General features: G+C 44.2%; 1 protein-coding gene across 5 annotated transcripts in view; it reads right to left on the bottom strand.

The window, feature by feature from the left end:
• MAP3K4 (mitogen-activated protein kinase kinase kinase 4) overlaps nt 1–25,291 on the bottom strand; it is a 207,036-nt gene that overhangs the window by 16,794 nt on the left and 164,951 nt on the right. For all 5 annotated transcript variants that reach the window (XM_082249105.1, XM_082249104.1, XM_082249108.1 and 2 more), the window contains 5 exons: nt 17,538–17,638; nt 11,740–11,820; nt 10,493–10,684; nt 9,278–9,348; nt 4,666–4,782 (listed from right to left, as the gene is read on the bottom strand). In XM_082249105.1, coding sequence (XP_082105231.1) covers nt 4,666–4,782; nt 9,278–9,348; nt 10,493–10,684; nt 11,740–11,820; nt 17,538–17,638 — 562 coding nt within the window. The remainder of the gene's footprint in view (nt 1–4,665; nt 4,783–9,277; nt 9,349–10,492; nt 10,685–11,739; nt 11,821–17,537; nt 17,639–25,291) is intronic.

Genomic DNA, 25,291 nt, shown 5'->3' with positions numbered 1-25,291 from the left:
ACAATAGGGAAAACGTACAATACATTTTTTTGAAAAATGCGTTTTAACAAGAATTCTCCTGAAAGAAACCCATGCCTGAAAAACACTGCCACAAATCGGTAGAATGACATAATAAAAAAGAATCTCTGCTGCTACTTTGAAGCAGCTAACAAATAATGCAAGAAACTATATTGAAAATAAATCAAATGTAAAAAATTTAAAAAATGAATTGGCTTTAACAGTTTGCTGATGCGCTGTAAATAATGTAATGCCATACAAGGGGACTTCTTAGGTTGCTTGGGACTTCTTAGGTTGCTTGCGCCTTCTGGATTAGACAATTTTCCTATTTGCTTTTACTACACTATAATTTAGGACTTTATTTTGTGATGTAAAGAAAATTTACAAATTCCCTTTTAAAACTAGGTTCTCACTAGTGCTGCTTCTAATCATACATTTGTTAGTACATTTTTCTGTGTAATATTGATGCATTTTCTTGCTTCATGCTTTTTTTTTTTTTTTTTTTTTTTGTATGAGGAGAGGTTGTTACATACAAAACCCTGCCAAAAACACACCAAAACATTAATGTGTTTTTCATGTGGTCCCATTAAAGGCACTATGCTGCACTAAAAGAAGCGCCTGCATCCTTTCAAAAATCGCACTGTACCATGTTGTATTGATGTGAATGGACACACCATAGAGGAGACTAAAATTGAATTATTTGGCCTCAAAACCAAACTATATCTTTGGCAAAAATCCAATACAGCCCACCATTCAAATAACACCATTCATACAGTAAAGCATGGAGGTGGTAATATCCTGTTATTGGGGTGTTTCTCTGCAGCAGGGACTGGAGCACTTGTCAGAATAGAAGGAAAAATGGATGGGGCAAAATATCAAACTCTTGAGGAAAATCTGTTGCCCTCTGCCAGAAAGTTGTCAATGGGAAGATGGTTTACCTTCCAACATGACAATGACCCAAAGCACAGAACAAAAATGACCACACAATGGTTGAAGGAGAAAAGGGTGAATGTCTTTGCATGGCTTATTCGGAGCCCAGACCTAAACCCCATTGAAAATCTGTGAAATGACTTAAAGACTGCAGTCTACAAATGGTCACCATCAAATTTAACTTCACTTGAGCAGTTCTACAAGGAAGAGTGGGCAAATATTGCCAAGTCTAGCCATTTCTACAAGCAGACCTGCGAGCGCTTGGCTTTGGGGAGAAATTTCAAACATGGATCAATATATTATATGCTAATCCCACATCTCACCTTCTAGTTAATGGACTACTGTCCAACTTCATACAACTCCATAGAGGCACACATCAGGGCTGCCCTTTATCCCCGCTTCTGTTTGCGGTGGCTATTGAGGCCCTGGTTCTGTGACTGCGGCAGTCCTCCTCTCTCACTGGTATTAACCTAGCTGATAGAACAGATGTTGTCGGCCTATACGCAGATGACCTAATTGTATTTCTTAATGACATCCAAACCTCTTTGCAAACATCTATGCGTATAATAGAAACCTTTGTTCCTATTCAGGCCTTTAAGATCAACTGGCAAAAATCAGCCTTTATGCCTCCTCGGCCGCGCACACCCTCCTCTGGGGAACTTCCGGGTCCACTTAGAGTGGTCATGTCCTTTAACCACTTTAGATCTGCTCACATTGCTGCTACTGCGGCAATGTGGCTCGCTATTGTCCAGCGACGTAGTACTACGTCGCTGGACTCCTGCCCCTGTAGGCTGTGCCCGCGCGCCGCCAGAGGCGCGCTCCCGCTGTTTTCAGTCACAGCGGGAGTCCGGCCATCGAGTGTGTAAACAGAGCGGGCGGATCTCCTAAGTGACAGGCAGGGACAGATAGCATGGTTCGGCATAGCTGAACATGCGATCTGTCCCTGACTCACTCAGTCACCTCCCCCCACACACGTTAGTAAGCACCAGGCATACATTAACCCCTCCCTCTCCAATAAAATTAACCCCTTCCCTGCCAGTGTCATTTTTACAGTAACAGTGCATATATATATAGCACTGATTACTGCAGTAATGTCACTGGTACCCCCAAAAGTGTCAAAAGTGTCAGTCAAGGGTCCGATCTGTCCACCGCAATGTCGCAGTCCCGCAAAAAAAAAAAAAAAAAATGCAGATCGCCGCCATTAATTACTCGTTAAAAAAAAAAAAAACACCAAAAATGACAGAAATCTTTCCCTTAGTTAGTAAACGCAATAACTTTTGCGCAAACCAATCAAAATACGCTTATTGTGATTTTTTTTTACCAAACATAGGTAGCAGAAAACAAATTGGCCAAAATTTTTTTTAAAAATTTGATTTTTACATTTTTTTGGGGGGGGGGGGGGGATTTCATATAAAAAAATGTTAAAAATATTGTTATTTTTTTCAAAATAAACGCTCTTTTTTTGTTTATAGCGCAAAAAGTAAAAATCGTACAGGTGATCAAATACCGCCAAAAGAAAGCTCTGTTTGTGGGAAAAAAAGTACGTAAATTTCGTTTGGGTACGGCGTAAAAATTTTAAGAAGCTCTGCATGCTCACATAGATCCACTCATGCATACTATCAGAACCAAACTTAACATATGGGCTAAATTACTGTTGTCAGAGGCTGGTAGAATTAACTTAATTAAGAGGATTCTCCTACATAAATGTCTATACATTATGTCTCATATGCCTGTCCCCATTCCCAAGTCTACTTTACAAACCCTAGACACCCTAATTACCACCTTTATATGGGGTAAAGGTAGACACAGACTCAGACTGTCTGCCCTGCAGAGACCAAGGGCAGATGCTGGCATGGCACTTCCCAATATGTACCTGTACTATCTTGTGGGTCAACTTAAACATCTGACTGTGCCCACTATACCCCTGGTGGTGATCTTATTTGACACAAACACTGAGATTAGTCAGTCTGTTAATCGCTTTGGAGGCTCCTCAATATCCCCATATTGGCACTGGCCCGAAAGGTGTGTAGGGAATCCCAACGTATAGATGGTTACACAGACATTAACCTAGACCTTCCATTGTGAAGAAATCCTATGTTCCCCCACCTGATGCAATATGAAGACTATAGATTTTGAGAACACAAGGGCACTCGCACCCTAGATGACGCATTTATTAACAGTCATATGCTCATTTGCAGAACTACAACGTTAATATGATTTGGCACATACATCATTTTACAGATACCTACACTACTTTGACTACTAACCCGTTGGAGATTCGCACTAAATGGCAAACAATTATCCCCAATATGTCAGATGAGATCTGGGAGGAAGCATGTTCTTCCCACCTGCAACAGTGGCGGTTAACAAGAAATTGATTCAGCTATATATGATACACCAGTCTTATCTCACCCCAATCAGGCTGTTTGGCATGCACCGTGTGTCCTCTTCCAACTGTATGCAATACGCTGCTCCTAAAGCGGACTTTGCCCATATTATCTGGCAATGCCCGGTAATAATAAAGTTCTGACAAAAGTTAACAGACGCATTATCCTCAGTACTGTCTGCACCGGTGCCTTTGACCCCAGAGGTCTGCCTCCTGGGCATCCTGGATGAAGAACTCTAGCCTAGATATAGAAGGATTATGCTCAGAGAAGCACTTTTTATGGCAAGGAAATCCATCACTCAAGTGGAGTCAATCAACTCCTCCCACTGTGCAGAGCTGGACTCTTTCAACCAGCTTCTGCCTTACGAGAAAATATTGTAGGAATATAGGGGTTGCCCAAACAAATACAATAAAATATGGGATATCTGGGGTTCTTCCACCTTCACCTTTTATACCAACTAGATATGACCGGGAGAAATTAGAGCAATCTGCAATCCACCTCTATACATTGAGACATGTTACAACTGTTGTCCTAGGAACAGGTACACCTAAATCAGTTACCTTAGTTGAAACCCTGAGGTTTTGAGTCAATGTTTTTTTTTTCCCTTTTGTTTTATTATACACTTTTTCTGTAAGGCTCCGTTCACATCTAGGCGTTTTGGGGCGTTTTTGGGGAGTTTTTCTGCTCATGGATCAGCTCTCAAAACGCCCAACAAGACAAATCCTATTCATTTCAATAGCCCCTGTTCATATCTGAGCGTTTTGACGCTGTAAGCAAAACGCCCAACGCTCAAAAAAGTACATGAGCTTCTTTTTGGGCAGATTACAGGCGTTTTCCATTGGTTTCTATTCAATCTAAAAACGCCTGCACAAAAAACGCCTGTAAATCGCGGTAAAAATTGCGGTAAAATCGTGGTAAAAATCGCGGAAAAAAACGCGCGAAAACGCTACGCTCAGGTGTGAATGTAGCCTTATGCTTACTCCTCATGTACTGGACACTAAAAGGGTTATTCGCTTTGTAATTTTTACTTAAATGTTTACAATAAAAAGAGTTTTTAAAAATATAAAATAAAGCTGAATAAAACAAAAACTGTCTTTATTTTAGGCTGCAAAGCAACAAAATGTGATTATTTTAAAGGGGTGATTCTTTACATTGAAGAATTCAAAATACTCACTGGAAACACACCATATTTTCCCATATGACAATGTATTACATGCTGCAAACTATTTTCAGAATGTAGAGAATGTTACAGGCAGGAAAAACAAGTGATTCTACTGCAAACAAATCCATTTTAATGTACTTTTAAAGAAAGTCGAAGGCAAACAGCTTCACATTAGGCACAAATGCTTACTCTGTGAAGTTCTACACCGAAATATCGGACAAGATTTGGGTGTTTGATGCCTTCAAAGATTTTCAATTCATCTGCCGTTTCTTTGATTGTCTTATGGTCATTTGGCTGAAAGCGGATCTACGAGGGAGTAAAAAAAAGCATTCAAGGATTTGGTTTGTACACAAAAGTATCCCATTAGAAGTAGCAAGTTCGTCCAAAATAGTAAAGTATACGTAAACCTGATTACCTACATCTTATTATAACTTTACTGATATGAATGTAATTTTAAAATACATTTTCAATAATTTTAAATCTGAAGAAGCTTTTACTAAAACAATAGATCACACTCAGACTGACACACACCACATTTTAGAAATCTAAACATTCTTCTACACTAAAGAACGTAACTTCTCCAACTTTTTTACTTATGTGGTCCAGGAAACCTTCCTATATTAGGCCGAATTCACACTGGTGCGCTCAGTATGGCCACAGCTCGGGTGTATGTATGTTTCAGGTGCATTTAACACACTTTTAGCTGCGGTACAATTTCTATTAGGTCGCATGTTTTTGCCACGTTTTCTAAAAGCACATCAAAAAGTCCCACATGCTGCATATTTGGTGCGCTTTCAGAAAACACGGCAAAAAAAGCAACTTATTAGAATTGAATAAAACCACGGCTAAAAATGCACATACACCCACGCTGCAGCCAAACTGCAGCTCACCAGAGTGCACCCAGCCTTACAGTGTTGTTATACATTGTTAAAAAAACTGAACATGTTTTAATTATTCAGCTACCCAACGAGTGCACACCAGCAACTGGTTGCTAAAAGTTTAACACACTTCTAGAACTAGTTTGTAGTGGAGATTTATCCAATGCTTTCACATAGTTGCTGTTTAGTAAAATACATGGAATGCTGTCATGACTGACTCATACTCCTTAATGTAGGTCAGAATGAGCTGCTTTGTATCTAGGCAACAATACCTAAATGAAGGATAACAACACAAATGTATTTCATTAATAGATGTGTTCTACAGCCTTACATGAAAAGTCTCACACTTTCATTGTGCAATTACTTGATACTAACTAAATATACAGTTCCACTAAAAAGTATTTACCACCTTGGAAATAAAATGTTTTATTGCGATAGAATATTGAATCACAGTGGATTTTTTTATTTGTACTTATCAACAGAAACAGACTCCTAGACAACAAAAAAACAACTTAATTTTGGTTTCAGTAAATCTCCCAGGTGCCTTCTGGCAAACTCCAAGATATAAAATGGAGTATTAGATTAGCATCACTAACCTGGTCTTAAAATACTAACCAAATTGTGCTATTCGTTCCTCCCAGGAATTCCTGCTCTCTAGCGCCCTTGTCACTTCTTCCCATGCTCGCCTCCAGGACTTCTCCCGAGCCTCTCCCATCCTCTGGAATGCTCGACCCTAATCTGTCTATCTTCTACTCTGTCCACTTTCAGACGATCCCTGAAAACACATCTCTTCAGAGAATCCTATCTGGCAACCTCCTTTCTTAACCCTCCTCCTTAGATTCTAAGCTCTAACGAGCAGGGCCCTCTGATTCCTACTGTATTAGTGTATTGCATTTGTACTGTCTACCCTCAAGTTGTAAAGCGCTGCGTAAACTGTCGGCGCTATATAAATCCTAAATAAGAATGATAAAATGAGCATTAGTTAACAGGAACATTTTTCCTCACTCTCCTATTAAACTGTGGCAACTATATAAAAAGACTATGCCTACTGGAGGAGAATCTCCCGTCTTAGTCACTGATCATTCAGAGTGGTTTTAAGGTATCCTGGTGGAATCTCATTTATCTCCCTCTTGCACGGTCACTTACTTTCCCTGTATGGCCTGTTCTTGGCAGATTTACAGCTGTGCTATACTCTTTCCATTACCTGTTGATTGATTCCACTGGCTGTTCAGGCATACAGTGCATCTGGAAAGTATTCACAGCGCTTCACTTTTTATACATTTTGTTATTTTACAGCTATTTTCCAAAATGGATTAAATGAATTATTTTCTGCAAAATTCTATAAACAATACCCCATAATGACAACATGAAAGTAGTTTTTTTTCTTCTTTTTTTTAATAAAAAAGATTTCAAAGAAAATCACATGTATACAAGCATTCACAGCTTTTGCTAAATACTTTGTTGAAGCACCTTTGGCACCAATTACAGCCTCAAGTCTTTTTGAATATGCTGCTACAAAGCTTGGCACACCTATTTTTGGGCAGTTTCTCCCATTCTTCTTTGCAGGATCCCTCAAGCTCCATCAGGTTGGATGGGGAGTGTTAGTGCACAGCTGTATTCAGATCTCTCCAGAGATGTTTAAGTCTGGGCTCTGGCTGGGCCACTCAAGGACATTCAAAGAGTTGTCCCGAAGCCACTCCTCTTAGGAAGATGAACCTTCGCCCTAGTATGAGGTTCAGAGCGATATGGAGCAGGTTTTCATCAAGGATGGGTCTGTACATTGCTGCATTCACATTCCCACAGTCTTAATAAGTCTCCCAGTTCCTGCCGCTGAAAAACATCCCCACAGCAAGATGCTGCCACCACCATGCATCACTGTAGGGATAGTATTGGCCAGGTGATGAGTGGTGCCTGGTTTCCTCCGGTTTTAATACTTGCCATTCAGGCCAAAGAGTTCAATCTTTGTTTCATCAGACCAGAGAATTTTGTTTCTCATGGTCTGAGCGTCCTTCAGGTGCCTTTTGGCAAACTCCAGGCAGGCTGTCATGTGCCTTTCAATGAGAAGTGGCTTCTGTCTGGCCATTCTACCATACAGGCTTGATTGGTGGAAAGCTGCAGAGAAGTGTGGTTGTTCTTCTGGAAGGTTCTCTTCTCTCCACAGAGAAACGCTGGAGCTCTGTCAGTGACCATTGGGTTCTTGGTCAACTCCCTGACTAAGACTCTTCTCCCCTGATCGCTCAGTTTGCCCAGGCGGCCCGCTCTAGGAAGAGTCCCGGTGATTCCAAACTTCTTCAATTTATGAATGATGGAGGCCACTGTGCTCATTGGGACCTTCAATGCTGCAGACATTTTTCTGTACCCTTCCCCAGGTTTGTGCCTAGATACAATCCTGTCTCAAAGGTCTGAAGACAATTCCTAGGACTAGGTTAGTGCCCTGACTTCCACTGTTAACTGTGGGACCTTATATAGACAGGTTTGTGCCTTTTCTAAATCATGTCCAATCAACTGAATTTACCACAGGTAAACTCCAATCAAGTTGTAGAAACATCTCAAGGATGATCCGTGGAAACAGGATGCACCTGAGCTCAGTTTTGAGTGTCATAGAAAAGGCTGTGAATACTTATGCATATGTGATTTTTTCATTTTATTTGTAATAAATTTGCAAAGATTTAAAACAAACGCTTTTCACATTGTCACTATGGGGTATTGTTTGCAGAATTTTGAGGAGAATAATGAATTTAATCCATTTTGGAATAAGGCTGTAACCTCATGTGGAAATAGTGAAGCACTGTGAATACTTTATGGGTGCACTGTATTCAGGGACTAGAAATTGTCTTTGTACTTTCTTTGTGCTTTTAAAAAAAACTTTTCTTGAAGTTGCTTGGGGTGTTCTTTTGTCCCCATGATGTAAATTATGCCACAATACTGGCGGATGCATTTATAGCACCGTCACTTTAAACCTTCATGACTACACACAGGTGATCTCCATTTTACTATAGGCCCCATTTACACTTGAGTATTTTTGCACATTATTGTACCTAAGCATAACGCTCAGCAATAGGAATCCCATTCTTTTAAATACTGTCTGTTAGCATCTCTATGTTCAGTTGCTTGAAGCTCAACACTTTAAAAGTACATGAGCTTTTTTGGAGCCATAGACTTCAGTAAAAGTTCTTAAATATGTGTGATACAACCACTTTCACATGTTTTTGTATCAGAACGAAGGTTGTCCTCTGCTCTCACCTTCCTCTCTTAGCACCCAGGAGCTTGTATACACATATGCTCAAATGCTTTCAAAACACTTATTTGCAAAATCATTTATAAGGAGATCTGTTTTCACTTTAAATCTCAGTGGACTTTTTCTTTTTGATCATCATCAAGAGACTCTCTCATGTCAAAGTTCTGTGGCAATAAAACATGCAAATTTCGCAGAGATGCATTAAATGGACAGTTAATTTTTCTTATGATGGTCGCGGAAGATTTTCCATTGTACACAAGATAAAGCGACCCTAGTCATTAAAACAAGATCACATATTATGTAAAGTGATCAAAACAAGTGACACTAAATCTTTTGAACAGTTTATAAGTTGTATAATTTTTGCATATGATTTAGGGTCACTTATTATTATTATTATATTATTATCATAAAACTGCATGGTTTATTTAATGTTAGTACCAGGACTCTGCTACCACACTAGTTAAGCAACTAACCCACCTAAGGTAACCAATGTTAGTATAAAATAAAAATCATTAGAACTCTTTAAAAGCTTAACCCCACCAAAGGGTATTTTGTTTTGGCTGTAATAGAGCTTTAAAAACAGTTTGCTGCAGGTATTTGAAATAAAAATTACTTAAGTTTAATAAATACAAACATATTTCAGTAAAAACATTTAATGCAAATACCTGAAATCAAATCTACTTACTTCTTTCATAGCCATCAACTCTCCAGTGTCAACACTAATGCAGGTGTAGACCTTCCCATACTGGCCTTCACCTGTAGAAAAAAAAAAACAGCACAACATATTGATTAACACAAACCAAAACCAGTGGAAAATTTAAACAAGAGTTGATGGGCTTAAAATGGATACCACTCCTAATGCTAACTGATCTATGAAGTTTTTACAATAGCAGTCAATCAATCCAAGATGTCATTTTTTAGTACGGATTGCAAAATTGTAGTGTATTCCCAATGTAGTGTCGTGCCAATTATTTGAACACATGGCAACAAATCTGCTTCATGCGTGGTGTGATGCCATTCATTGTGAATGACACCTAACCCATTGCACAGTACAGTGCACTGCAGCACAGCGCAATGCACATACCCTGCATTGTGGTGACCTGCATTGCAATAAAAAGGGTCAGTCTTTCTTCTGTTTACAGTGTGTTGGCAGCACATAAATGTTTTAGCTTGTAATACATAAATGGATGACACAGGCAACACCATGATATTTCTTTTATGCAGCTACACATATTTTTAGCGCATGAGTTTTGGTTTACAGAGATATGGATCTGTCTGCTCGACAAATTCATGCTTTGGGTCAGTGATTAAAATTATTATTAAGCAGTTAAGGACTTTTGATTTTTCTTTTGACTCCAGATCACACTTGATCCAAGACAGTGTCTATAAAGATCCAAAGCCAGTAGGTCAGCATAGCATCTAGCAAATTCAGAAATAGGCCAACAATTGCAACCCTCATATTTCTCCTAGAACAGGTAAACTTCAGATGAAATGTTTTTTGTGATCATTTTCAAGGCAAAAATATTTTTATTATTTATTACACATAAATATTTCACATTTACTACTTGCAGCCAGCATACCATGAGTATAATTTTTGTTGAGTCACTTATTACTGTGCTGTGAATGACTTGAACAGCTTGTATAACTTGATCTCCTAATATTTTGCACACACTGGTCAGAGGCAGGTCAAAATTCCCTACCCCTTGTAGCTCATGCAGAGTCTTAATGACTTTAAATCAGACAAAGGCAGTCAAAAAGTGAACAGCCAACACACGGCTATAATACAAAGCATGCACTGCAAACATAAGATCGTGTTCTATATGTTTAAATAACATTTAATAAAAATATGGAAATTAAAAATGACATTTATAAATGTGTAAACATTAACACAAAAACATACCGATTTTATTGCCTCTCTGCCATTTAAAAGTCACCTTCCTAAGCCCAACGTGCATAACATTGTCATAGGACTTGGGTGTGTCGCAGACTTGGCCAATTATGTTTTTCCTTCGCATCTCTTTGTATCGTTCTTCTTCAAATATCTTCACAGATTTCTGAACAGCCTCAATTGGGCGTTGTCGGGCTGCTGTATCTACAAATATGTAACACAATTGAGTACTGTTCTTACGTTTTTTTTTATTGTATTACCAGTTAATTTTAAAAATATTCAAAACTAAAATATTGCAATAAAAAGAATTAAAAAAAAATCAAACAAGTGTTATGCAGGTGATAACACATTGATGTATACAGTACTGTACCTGAGAAAGAGACATAGGCACGATTACACACAAACACCTACAACATTTATACCTACATCACTGTCATATGTCGTATAAAATAGGCAGTTTCATTTTAGTTTACAGTTCTACACCAAAATCTATTTAGTTAAGTAAAACAAAGTACAAATGTGCTTCCAAAAAAGTTATGCATGTTAAGCAACTGAATGAAAATAAAAATTGTATTGTAGCTGTATTAAGCTTCTAGTTTGTCTTCTACGGTATAGGGCATATCTGAGGGATGCAGGTATAAATGCCGTGTGTGTTTTGTATATTTGGAGTGAGTGGCCTACTACCCTTAAAGAGAATCTGCCATTTTGCCCTTTGAAGGAAAAAATGACAGGTTCTGCTACCATCACTGCACTCTCCAACAACTCCATTTATCAGAACCCTTGGAAACATCTGGTCAATCTGCATATGGGGAGCATGTGACCACCTTCCCATGACGTCGTTTCAAGGCCTAAGTGGCCAATCTTCAGGTTAAGACACTATTGTGGAGCAGTGCCACTCTCATTCTCCTGCCTGCAGCCTCCTTGGATACCAAATGTCTCAGATCACTGTACTGATTAGGGTTTTAGGTGTCTCATCCTGGTTCCTCCAGCCAGCCCCCTGATGCTGGCTGCAGTGCATGTGCGTCATCAGCAAGAACCTGGAAGAGATGGTGGCCCCTGTTGACTTAGCTCAAAAGGATGGTGATGCAGGACCCCAACTTGCAATGCATTATTAGCAGATTGCAAACAAGACAACGCTGGATCCCCTGAACCTATGAGTATGTATTTCAAAGGATAACCCAACAAAACAGAAAAGATATAAAAAAAAAACCCCACTGTGGGGGTGACATTCTTTTTAAAAAGCGGATTTGTTCCATTACCTCTAGTCTGACTTATCAGAGTCTGAAGTTCCCAACTTCGTCGTGTAGATCCTCCTTGATCTCCCTTAGGGTAAGTTGGTTCTAAAAAGTAGGAGAGGTTGATTCGCAATGTTATTATCATTATAAATTGTTTGTGCACTAAAGCCACAGAATAATGTAGCACCTTTAATAAAGATGCACTACTGTGAAAATGAACTGCTTAAACTGTATGCCATTAAAACATGCAAAAATATTCAGCATATTTATTTCTTTTTATTATACGGACATTTACATATATACTAAAAGTCAGCCACACATGGTTCTAAATTCGGTCAGTTCAGCAGGGATGGCAGAATTTCGATCCATGTATGGGCAGCCTGGTTGTACAGAAGTCTGTACATCTGTACATCCAGCCTTTAGGGTTTTTCCCATTCATTCAGTGCTGTGAAGTGGGTGCAACTAGGCAGGCTGCATTTGCATGCAGACTGCCCTATGTAATGCCCACATGTTATGCTGAAATTTCATGATTAAAATAACTGAAATGTATTGAAGAAAAGTGAATGGGCCACATTAAGGCTAGGGGAGGAAAAGGCTAGTTAATGCCGAAGACCTCTAGCTGGAAATAAGGCAGGTTGTATCTGACTTGCTGAGGTCTCTAATGCACACTGAGAAGCTCACAGTGTGCAGTTTTATCAAAATAAGCAATTTCAGTATATCAGAGTATGGTTTAACTCTGCAAGACTAAAAATGGGATTTTTTTATTTTACGTAAAATCCATTTCTCTGAGTTTATCGACAGACACAGCGCTCCATAAATCCCAACTACTGGGTTATATTGCCTCCTCCAGGAGTAGGACTAGGGAGAACAAAAAACACCTAGCTAAGCCCATGGGCGATCATCAGCTAGTAAATAACCCCCCCTCTCCGCTATAGGTAATCAGTTTAGTAGCAAGCAGTATTAGAAGTATAAGAACTCCATAGAAGGGTGGGTGCTGTGTCAGTTGAACTCTGAGAAATGGATTTTACAATAAGCACAAAAATCCTATTTTTTCTTTCGTTCGACGGACACCGCATTCCATAAATCATAACTACTGGGACATCCAAAAGCAGTGCCAAAGGGAAAACGAGGAGTGGGTAAAATAACCCAAGGCTAAACATAAGAGCCCTAACCAGCACACAGGAGCCTTAACCGGGTCACAGGAGCCCCGTCTGAAAAATAAAAATGTAAAGAAAAAACGCCCCTCAACAGCAGCCTGCAAAGATTTGTGGCCAAAAGCAGCATCAGCAGATGCCAAAGTATCGACTTTGTAGAATTTTGTGAACATATGCACCGACGACCATCTTGCAAACTTGCATTATTGATGCCTGATGATGGAAGAAGTACTCAACTTAACAGGTAAAAGTGGAACCTGACCTTTAATAGAGTAGGCCCGAGTTACCGTCTGTCTGATCCATCTGGAGATTGTAGCCGCAAAAGCTGCCTGTCCTTTCCTTGGTCCGCCTGTAACCACAAAAATCTAGTCTGACCTCCTAAAGGACTCCATAACTGCCAGATACACCCGAATCGTATGAACCACATCCAAGGTATGCAAAGCAAATTCCTTGGGAAGAGCTGGTTTGGGACTCAAGAAAGGCAACAGAATGTCCTCATTCAAATGGAAGTCAGAGAGCACTTTGGGCAGGAATGATGGACAGGGACGAAGAAGAACTTTATCCCTATGGACCACTAAATCGGGACTACGACAGGATAATGCCGCCAACTCCGAAACCCTGGGGACTGGACTGAGGTAATAACCACCAAGAATGCCACCTTGTGGGATAACGTAGGCAAGGAAATCTTCCAGATATTCTCAAATGGAGGTTTCTGGAGAACCGAGAGCACAAAGTTTTGATCTCCTGGCGGTTAAAGAGACCGCACGGGTGGAGCCACATGTCGAACCCCCTGAATAAAGGTACGAACTAAAGAGTGCATGGATTGTGGTCGCTGAATAAAGATTGCCATGGCAGACACCTGGCCCTTTATGGTATTCAAGGCTAACTTCTAATCAACGCCCCGTTGAAGAAAGGTTAAGAACCGAGCTACAGAAAAGGATCAAGGATGAGCGCCAATCGACTCACGCCAAGAAATGTATACAATGGTATATCTTGCTGGAAGACGACTTCCTCGCCTTCACCGTAGTAGGGAATCACTGATCCAGACAAACCGCTATCCCTCAGTACCTGGCTTTCAATAGCCAAGCCATTAAAACCAGCAACTGTAAATCAGGATAATAAATTAGCCCTTGGGACAACTGGTCTGAGAGGAAGCCCCCAAGGGACGTATACGGACACCAGAATGATTGTAATATCTTCGCCCTTGATTCCTCAGAGGAACTGCGGAAAAAGCTTGAGCCAAGGATAATCTTGGCCTTACCATGGCCCTTGGACTGCGGTGTGACTGCGGTGTGAGGAACCAGTGACCTCGCCACGAACTTCGGTATCCTCCTGTGGTATCAGGGCAATATCCCCCCAGACAATATCCCCCCGGAAAACATCCCCCTGAAGATAATCCCCCCGGGACATAGGGTTAGAGGGGGATATGGTCTAGGGGGATATGGTCTAGGGGGATATGGTCCGGGGAGGATATGGTCCGGGGAGGATATGGTCTAGGGGGATATGGTCCGGGGAGGATATTGTCCCGGGGAGGATATTGTCCCGGGGAGGATATTGTCCGGGGGAGGATATTGTCCGGGGGAGGATATTGTCCGGGGGAGGATATTGTCCGGGGGGATATTGTCCTAGAATCCCTCCTATGGAGCCAAACCTGCCAAAGGAGCTGCATGTAGGACTGTGCAAACAGAACTGTCTTGAAGGTGAATACCACCAGACTCAGAACCTGTATGCAAATCGGTAGAGAGAACTGTCTGTATACAGCAGCTGGTGAATCACAGCCTGTGGTTCCTGAAGTTTGTCCAAAGAAAGGACCACCCCGGTCAGAATTAAAATCAGACCTAGGTAATTCAATTCCCTGGACAGGGATAGGGTAGTTCGGACATCACCTAAACCTTTGCAGGAATTAAATCTGCACAAGGAGACTCAGGACCTAAAAAACCTGAAAAAGGACAAACCTTGCCCCCCTTTTCTGGGTACCCCCAAAATAAACATTTTGCAAAAAGAGGTCCACTGGGCAAGAAACCAGCGAAGATGTCCCCCTACCCCAATAATGGGTGAGGGCGGACCTTCATGCTGAAGGGATCTTATCTGCGGGTCTGGAGAAGCTAGCTCTAGGCTTACCAGACCAAGGTTGCTTGGAGCCTCTCCGGTGGAACCTTTTGAAAAATCTATTTCCCTTATTCTCCGTCCCTTGAGCACAAAATAATTTTCTATGGGCTGAGAAGGAGGGCCCAGGTCTGCAATGAGGCTCCTTCCCTTTCCTGGATTGTGGCAGGAAGGTACTCTTCCCCCCTGTGATACCCTGAATGATGTCATCCAGAGTAGCCCCAAACAGGTGATCGCCTTGAAAGGGCAGATCAGTGAGAGCTTTTTTTAGAGGCTTGGTCTGCAGGCCATTCTTCAGCCACAGCACACGCCTAATCACCAGCACTGAAACAGAAAGTTTGGACAGCACAGGAGCTGTAGCCAAACCTGCATCACAAATAAACTGCGGCCCATGGACCAACTGGTCCGCTAAATCAACATAAACAGCAGAAACCTGCTCATTCCCCCAGACCCTGGCGCAAATGCTTGGCCCATTCAGTTAGGGTCTGAGACACCAGGGCTGAGGCAAAGACTGGCTGCAATGCTGAACCAGCCATAGTAAACATGCTGTGTGCCGCAGCCTCCACTTTCCTGTCAGCCGGGTCTTTAAAGGACGGGGGATTCCTCTACTGGGATCATAGTTGCTTTTATTCAACCTGGAAATGGGAGGGTCCACCACTGGTGGACTAGTCCACTTTTTTAAAAGGGACTCCTCAAAAGGGTAACGTACAGCAAAATGTTTGGGGACCACAGAGTCATTTTGGTTGTTCCCATTCTTTACAGGAAAACCTGTCAAAATAAGGCACATAAAGAAACACCTTTGGAGTACGTGGTCACTGACGCGTACCAAATGACACAGCCATGTCCGTAGCTACATCAGCCGCATCCTCAATTTTTAAAGTCTCACACACTGTAGTGATAAGTGTGCCTATCAGCATTTTTTTATTTTATTTGCGGCAGTGGCCATGGAGGAATCATGCTTATCATCGGATGGATCTGGGGGTGTCATTTTAAGCCCCCTGGGACAGGCCGCATCCACAGCAGCATTAGGCTCAGAATCAAAGGAAACAGACAGAGCAGGGAAAGGCGGGGGGCGCTTCCTCCTTAGCCTTTGCCCACACACGACTTCCACCATGGACACCAAGGACAGCAGGACCACTGTCTATGCAACCATAGGAAGCTGGGGTTCCAAAGGTCCTGCCACTTCCATGAGGGCATCACTGGGGGAGATTTGACTCTGAGGCTCCATAAGGAAAGGAAGACATTGCAGTACAAAAACGATCTTTTGGCACCACTAAAGGATCCCCCCAAAGCTCAGGGTACCTATCAGCAGAGAGAGCTATAACGGACCCCCAATGACTCACCCGACCGACCAGAGGAGCGCCGAAAATTCGGACCCAGCAACACCATGAACGCCATCCTTTTTCATATGTCCCGAGCACAGGAAGAGGGAAGGGAGGAGGAGGAAGAGGAAGAAGAGGAGCTCTGGCATCCCCTGAGGCTTTGGTCTCCCCCCCCCCCCCCCCAAAGGTCCTGTACTTTCACAGACAGGTCATACATTAGGGGAGACACCGCTGCGCCAGAGCACTCTACACCGGGACCCCCCCTGCAGTGCACCCACACTGCAACCAGAAGAGAATGCAGCTAGGGGTCTCCTCCACACTACCAGGGCAGGACACACATCATCCCAGGACTCCTACAGAGGGGGGATGTCGGAGGAGACCCCAGGGGTCTCTGCTGCATCCTCTGCCCTGGGACCCCCATCAGACTCCAGGTCTGGACAGGGGGGGAATAGGGGGAAGCCCAGCTCAATGGGGGTTTTCAGGATGGGAGGGAACCTGCAGGCAGGTCCGACCGTCCCTGGAGGTTACCCCCGTCCACCACAAAAACCCGAAAAAAAAAGGGAGAAGGGGGGGACTGTACTTACCCTTTCATGGTGTGGGTAACACTCCAGACAGAACTCCTCGCCACCAAAGTAGGGGAGCCATCTGCCAAGGGAACACTGCGACTCAGACCCATGCCCGGTCATATGCGACCCAGCAAGACGTTCTAACTCACGGGCCAGCCTCTGTCCATGAGGCTTTGTCGCGGCCAACCTAGCGCGTAGCTGCAGTCTGCACACGCTCGCTGGCTGGGGGGGGACCACTGGATCTAGATCATCCAGCCCGTCGCCCAGCCCGGCAGTTGACTGTAGATTTCCCAAGAGAAAAAACAAAAAGGATGCAAGGAAGGAGAAAAAATTGCTAGGACCAAGAGATCCCAGCAGGGAGCCTAGGTCCTTACTCCTGACTAGAAAAATTAAAACTGATGACCTAGGGCAGAGAGGGAGGTTATGTACTGGCTGAGGACAACCCATGGGCATAGCCCGGTGTTTCTCGTTCTGCCTAGTCCTACTCCTGGAGGCGGCAATATAACCGAGTAGTTAGGATTTATGGAGCGCTGTGTCCGTCAATGAACAAAGAGAAAGTAAGGTTAGAGTTCAGATTATACTACGTATACAGATGTTAGGCAGAAATTCATAATCTTTTTTTCATCTAAAAAAATAAACATTTAACTTGCATTAATTGGTAAAGTAGGCTTTACCTTCTCTTTCTTCTGTAGGGCTTGAGTGACGACTGAGGGATCTAAACTGAAGCTCTGATGCTATAGAGGCCAGTCGGTCATTTTCCGGAACACTCGAGCCCCTATGTAAAAGTTGAAAAATATTACATTTAAACACAATGTTAATCTTTTTAAATATTCAAGCCTCATGTCATGGTTAAACATCATTTTATTTATTTAAGATTGTCGAGTTTACCCTAGAAAAAGATACATGTTTGTACTGGAAAAACTTTCAACTGGTATACATGTTTAGGTAGCATGAAAATGATCATTGCTTTTCTGTGATATTTTAGACAAATCACTGGAGATAAGCTTTTCCAGCTTTACAGACAAGATTCAAGATTGCTGCAATTAGTTTGATAAACAGCAAAGCAACAGACTGTTGGCATTCAAAGCTGATAAAAACCTAAAAAACACTACTCTGACTTTGAATCCTACAAAAGATCTCTAGAACATGTCAGGCATTTACGATATTATGAATGATTACCAAGCCCTATAGTTATTTTATGGCAGTTACAAAAACAACTTAACCTAAATTACAGCAAGAATTAAAACAAAAATAAAACGGGTCTCCAAAAAAAACCTCAGAAATACATTTCCAAAAACACTACTGTTTTAATTCAAATACTCCTGATATACAAAATCTGTTTAGTAGTCTGCAAATGGAAAACCGTAATGAAAAAAAAAAAAAACACAAATAAAAAAATAGGATTTTTGATTTACCATAAAATCCATTTGATGTTCATTGACAGACACAGCTCCTGATCTTCATGACCATTGGGTTATACTGCCTCCCTACAGGAGCAGGACACTAGGCAGAAAAATAATCTGGTTACGCCTATGGGCAGTCCTAGGGGGTATACTCCCTCTCTCTGCTATAGTTTCTCAGTTTTGTTACAAGCAGTGTCAGAAGAATTACAACTCCACAGAGGGTGGGTGCTGTGTCCGTCAATGAACACCAGAGAAATGGATTTTAAGGTAAGTCAAAAATCCCATTTTCTCTTTTGTTCATTGACAGACACAGCTCCTGATCTTCATGACCATTGGGACATTCCAAAGCAGTGTTAAACATGAGGGGTAGGAACAGCAAAAAAATTCCCAAGGCTAAACAGTAGTCAACCAGGCAACAGGAGCTCAACCAAAACAACTGGAGCCCACCTGAAAAAAACAATATCCCCTAAAAGAGGATCAGGTAATCTAAACAGCAGACTGCAAAACCTTGCAGCCAAAATAAGCATCCGCAGATGCCAAAACATCTACTTTATAGAACTTTGTGAAAGTGCACAGACGACCAGGTGGCCGTCTTGCAAACCTGATGCCCGATGACGGAAAGGCCCAGGAGGCACTAAGTGCCCGAGTAGAGTGTACCTTGACAGGGAAAGGAGGAACCTGAATAACCGTGTGATCCATCTGGAAATGGTCGCAGAGGAAGAAGACAACCCTTTCCGAGGCCCATCCTTGAGCACAAATAGTGAGTCTGACTTTCTAAAAGACTTCATAGCTGCCAGGTACACTCTAATTGCCCCAACATTCAAGGCCTGCAAGGCGATTTCCTTTGCATGTTTTGGCCTGGGACACAGGGAAGGCAACACGTCTTCATTCAAATGAAAATCCGAGACAACCTTTGGGAGGAACGAAGGACAGGGGCGAAAAACCACCTTATCTCTGAATCACCAAGTAAGGAGAACGACAGGATAATGCCGTCAGTTCCTGCACCCTGCGTGCAGAGGTGATAGCCACCAAATAAAACACCTTCTGAGACACCGTAAGCAAGGGAATCTCCTGAAGATTCTCAGAAGGGAGGCTTCTGGAGGACCGAAAGCACCAAATTGAGGTTCCAAGGTGGCAAGACCCCCTGAAGAAAGGTACGCACCAGGGAGTATTTGGCCAAGGGTCATTGTAAGACGACCTCCAAAGCCGACCCCTGGCCCTTAATGGTACTCAAGGTCAATTTCTGTTCAACCCCCCGTTAAAAGGAAGGTCAAGATCCGAGCCAACGAGAAGTAGTGAGGATGAACCTCAAGAGACTCACACCATGCAATGTACGTCTTCCACGTACGATGGTAGATCTTCCTAGAAGTAGATTTCCTAGCTTTTAACAGCATTAGAATCACCAACTCCGATAAACCTCTATCCATCAACACCTGGCGTTCAACAGCCAAACCCTCAAGGCCAGCAACTGTGAAGTAGGGTTGAAGATTGGTCCTTGGGACAGCAGATCATCCCTGAGAGGAAGATTCCAAGGAACGTCGGCGACAAGCCGCACTAGATCGGCGTACCAAGCTCGGCGAGGCCAGTCCGGAGCCACTAGGATGACTGGAATCCCTTCTGCCTCGATCCTGCGTAGAAGTCTTGGCAGAAGCTTGAGAGAAGGGAAAGCGCAAAGCGATACTGACCCCATGGGGCCACAAACCTCTTGACCTTTCTGTTGAGCCGAGACGCCAACAGATCCATCTCGGGGATGCCCCACCGGAGACACAACTGATGAAACTCCTCCGGGTGAAGGGACCACTCCCCTTGGTCCAACGCTCTGCCGACCTGAGGTAATCCGCCTGCCAGTTTTCCACCCCGGGAAAGTGTATGGCGGAGAGGGCTGAATGAACTGTTCTGCCCACCTTTAGAATGCCAGCTACCTCCAGGACACATTTTGTGCCCCCTTGGTAATTGACATAAGCCACGGCCGTGGCATTGTCCGATTGAATGCTCACTGGATATCCCTGAAGAGGATCCGTCCAATGGTCCAGGCACAGTCTGATCGCTGGGAGTTCCAAGACATTGATCGGTAGTCTGGACTCTTCCAGTGTCCACATCCCCTGAGCAGATTTTTTGCAGAGGACACCTCTCCAGCCAAACAGGCTGGCATCCGTAGTGACAAATGTCCAATACAAGGGGAGGAAGGATTTGCCCAGACGAAGCGCCGGAGAGTGAAGCTACCATATCAGGGACTCCTTTGTTCCCCGGCTCAGCCAGGTCTTATTGTCCAGAGATTGCAGAATCTTGTCCCATTTGGCCAGAATCTCCCTTTGTAGGGACCTCGTGCTGAAATGTGCAAACGGAACCACCTCAATAAGGTAGACACCATCAGGCCCAGGACCCGCATGCAAGTCCAGAGAGATGATTATCTGCTGGACAGCAGGAGACGAATTGCAGCCTGCAATTTCTGGATTTTGTCAAGGAAGGAGCACTCTGGCTAAGGCAGAGTTCACAGTCAGACCCAGATAGTCCAGTTTTGTGGACAGAACCAGAGCAGACTTCTGAAAATTCAGAATACAGCCAAACTCCCTCAGAGTTCGTATGGTGATTTCCAGGTTTTCCACCAGAGCAGTAGGAGATTCCGTTCGCAGAAGGTGGTCATCCAAGTAGCCCAGTACCGTGATCCCCCGTTGGAGCAACAATGCTAACACTAGGGCTAACACTTTTGTGAAGACCCGAGGAGAAGAGGCGAGACCAAAGGGAAATGCCACAAACTGATAATGCTCCTCACCCACTGCAAAGCGTAGGAAGCGCTGGCGACCGGCACATATTGGAATGTGAAGGTAAACATCCTTGATGTCGATCGAGGCAAGAAAATTCCCCTGATACAGGGATGCCACCACCGTGGGAATTGACTCCATCCTAAACTTCTGCACCCGCACAAAGCAGTTCAGCGCCTTGAGGTCCAGGATTGGACGCACCTTGCCTTCCTTCCTGGGAACTGTGAACAGGCTTGAGTAAAAACCCTGAAAACGTTTCGAAGTCGGAACAGGGACAATCACCCCTTGAAGTAACAGGACTTGTACCGCCCCAGAACAGGCCCTGTAGGCGGTTTGGGAACAGGCACAAGTTGGAAGGAAAGAACCTTGCCAGGGGGATAAGAGCGAAACTCAATCTGGTCTTGTAGCCAGACCCAATGGCTTTGTGGACCCACTTGTCTTGTACCAGAGAAGTCCACGGGCCTGGAAACCAGCGAAGACGTCCCCCCACCCCCGGTGCGGGTTAGGGCGCACCTTCATGCTGAAAGAGCCTTGTCTGCGGGTCTGGAGAAGCCCACTCTCAGGTTGCCAGATCAGGTTTGTTTGGATTCTCCAGAGGGGGCCCTGAATGGCTTCAAGCTTTTGTTAGTCGACCCTGAGGGATGAAAAAAATGTATGAGCCGAGAAGGAGGGCCCACGTCTATGACAAGGTTCCTTGTCCTAAGTAGCCTGCGGAAGGAAAAGTACTCTTTCTCCCTGTGAGACCTTTAATGTCATCATCTAGAGTAGCCCTAAACAGGCGATCCCATTGAAAGAGGAGATCAGTCAAGGCCTTTTTAGAAGTCTGGTCCACAGACCAGCATTTAAGCCAAAAGACATGCCGAAGGTCCACTGCCAAAATAGAGAGCCTAGCCACTAGGGAAGCGGCATCCAAAGAGGCATCACAGATAAACTGTAGCTCCTGGACCAGTTGGCCCACCGGCTCAGCAAAGGCAGGGGGGAGGTTTTCTGCCTCCAGGTCACAGCGTAAAAACTTAGCCCACTCAGTCAGAGTTTGCGACACCAGGGCAATGGTGAATACCGGCCTCAGTGCCGAACCAGCCAGAGTGTACATATTGCAGGCTACAGCCTCCGCCTTTCTGTCAGCCAGATCCTTAAAGGCCGGGGACTCTTCAACCGGAATCATGGTTGCCTTGTTCAATCGGGAAACTGGGAGGGTCCACCACCGGTGGAACAATCTACTTATTAATAAGGGACTCCTCATAGGAGTAAAGCCTAGTAAATCGCTTAGGGAACCCAAGGGGACGCTTTGGTTATCCCCACTCTTTAGCGACAATTCTGTCAAATTAGACGGGGAAAGGAAATACCTTAGCCGCTCTAGATGGCTTGTGAGTGCTAAAAGGGAACCTGCGCCTCTGTCACAGCTGCATTCTCCATCTTCAAGGTCTCACGCACAGATACAAACAGTGCTTCCACCAGCGCCTTTTCGTGCGCGGTTGCAGATGTAGAAGAATCATCCTCACTATCTGAGGATTCCGGGTGCGTAGTCTCAGGGTGACCCACATCTGTGGCTGCCAAATCAGATTCAGGATCTGATGAGACAGTTGAGGCAGGTGAAGGCAGGGGGCACTTTTTGCTAGCCCGTCGCCCAAAAGCCACCTCCACCCGGGACACGAAGGACTCCAGGACTGCAGTCAGTGCATCGATGGATGGTTAGGACCCGGAGGGCCCCGCAGCCTCAGAGAGGGGATCAGGTAAAGAGATGTGCTCCAAAGACTTCATGAGTCACCAGGGGGACCCCACAAAAGTGTTAAACACTGTAAAGGGACAGCCTCCACCATGCTGGCAGCACCACCCAGCAGAAACAGGCACCTGCAGCCACCAGGATAATGTGCACTCTACGTTCGGCGATCAAGAGGTGAAAAGATTCAGGAGTCAGCACCAGGGGATGAGCCGAAATAGCCGCCCACAGGGCTTCACTGTCATGGCCGCGGCTATTTTCAATGGCAAATCACTGCAAAATGGCTGCCGGATCATACAAACATGGCCGATGTGCATAGAAAAACACAGGCTACAGCAAAACTGATGCCCCACAAGGCTCCTAGGGACCCAGGAGGGATCCCCAGGCCTCAAGGAAAGACCCAGACAGCAGCCCCCACCAGGTACAATCCCCCCACCCCCGCACAGCCAATCGCACCCCCCCTGGCCCCCATCGCCAGCATAGCACCCCGCCTTCACCCCAGAAGGTGGACCGGACCACCCACACAGCCCCAGCATAAGTGGAGGGGAAGGAGGGGTAGGATGGAGGGCCAGATGAAGGGAGTGCCTGATGGGAAGAAGGGGAACCCGGGAGTCCAACCATCCCAAGGAGGGGCCCACGTCCACCCCAAAACCCTCCAGGGGGGAGAGGGAGGGACAGCTACTCACCATACCAGGAACCAGCCGGGCACTGCTACAGACAGAACCTCCTCTCCATCAAGGCTAACGTGATTCCGATATTCAAAAAGGGCCAGAGACATATCCCGGGAAATTATAGGCCTGTCAGTCTGACATCAATAATATGTAAACTTTTGGAGGGGATGATAAGGGACTATATCGTAGAGTATGCTAAAGACAAAAACATCATCAGTAGTAACCAGCACGGGTTTACAAATGGGCGATCTTGTCAAACCAATCTCTTAGCATTCTACGAGGAGGTAAGCTGTGAGCTAGATAGGGGGAGACCAGTGGATGTGGTGTACTTGGATTTCGCTAAGGCGTTTGATACAGTTCCCCACAAGCGCTTAATTTATAAAATAAGGTCTGCAGGTATCGACAGCAGGGTTTGCTCTTGGATACGGAATTGGCTAAAAGGCCGTGTCCAAAGGGTAGTAATAAACAGCGCATACTCAGACTGGTCTGAGGTAGTAAGCGGGGTGCCCCAGGGCTCAGTCCTGGGACCAACCTTGTTCAATTTATTCATAAACAGCATTGAGGACGGGATCAGTAGTTCGTTATCAGTTTTTGCAGATGACACAAAATTGGCCAGGGCAATAACTGCACAGCATGAAGCAGATATCCTACAGAATGACCTGGACAAAATTACCGAGTGGGCAACGACATGGCAAATGAGGTTTAATGTGGAGAAGTGTAAGGTTTTGCACTTGGGGACCAAAAACATAAAAACACAATACACGTTAGGAGGGGAACCCTTGGGGGAATCAAAAATGGAGAAGGATCTGGGAGTCTTAGTTGATGATAGATTAGGCAACAGCATGCAATGCCAAGCGGCAGCTTCCAAAGCCAACAGAATATTAGCATGCATAAAGAAAGGGATGTATTCCAGAGATAAGACTATAATCCTTCCACTTTATAAAACTCTGGTCCGACCGCATCTGGAGTATTCTGTCCAGTTCTGGTCGCCAGTCCTCAGGAGGGATGTGTTGGAGCTGGAGAAAGTCCAGAGAAGGGCAACTAAACTGATTAGGGGGTTGGAGGACCTTACCTATGAAGAGCGGCTGCAATCGCTCGATTTATTTTCCCTGGAGAAAAGACGTCTGAGAGGGGACATGATAGCAATTTATAAATATCTTAATGGGGATCTCAGCTTAGAAGAAAAGCTGTTCATTCGAAGGAATTGCATGAGGACTCGAGGACATACAATGCGATTAGAGGAGAAGCGTTTTAACCTCAGGCAACGTGGGGGGTTCTTTACTGTTAGGGCTACAAGATTGTGGAATTGTCTACCACAAGAGGTGGTTTCTGCGGGTAGTATGGTGACTTTCAAAAGACTCTTAGACTTACATCTCAAGGATCAGGAGATTGAGGGCTATGTTAGATGATTACAGTCACACACACCTACACAGGTTGAACTGGATGGACTATTGTCTTTATTCAACCTCACCTACTATGTAACTATGTAACTATGTAACTATCAAAATGGAGGGGCTGTCAGCCAGGAGGAACGCTGCGACTCGGGCCGAGACCCGGCCGTATGCGACCTCGCAAGGCGTTTAACTCGCAGGCCATCCCCCATCCGGTGGGTGTATGCCGCGGCCAGCCTAGCGCAGAGCTGAGGTCTGCGCGTTCGCTGGCCAGACTGGGCTGACCACTGGATCTAGATAATCCAGCTCGTCCCCCAATCCGGCAGTTGATTGCACATCTCACAGGAAAAGAACAGGAGAAAAATTTAAATCTAAAAGGAAAAAATTGCCAGGACCAGAGATTCCAGCAAGGAACTAGGTCCTTACTCCTGACTAGGCAGAGTGAGTAACTATAGCAGAGACAGGGAATCCCCTGGGACCG

This window comes from Pelophylax lessonae, assembly GCF_965119305.1.
Source record: "Pelophylax lessonae genome assembly, chromosome: 3".
Classification (NCBI taxonomy): Eukaryota; Metazoa; Chordata; class Amphibia; order Anura; family Ranidae; genus Pelophylax; species Pelophylax lessonae.
The sequence above is the reverse complement of the archived record's forward strand: the minus strand, read 5'-3'. Positions and strand labels throughout refer to the sequence as shown.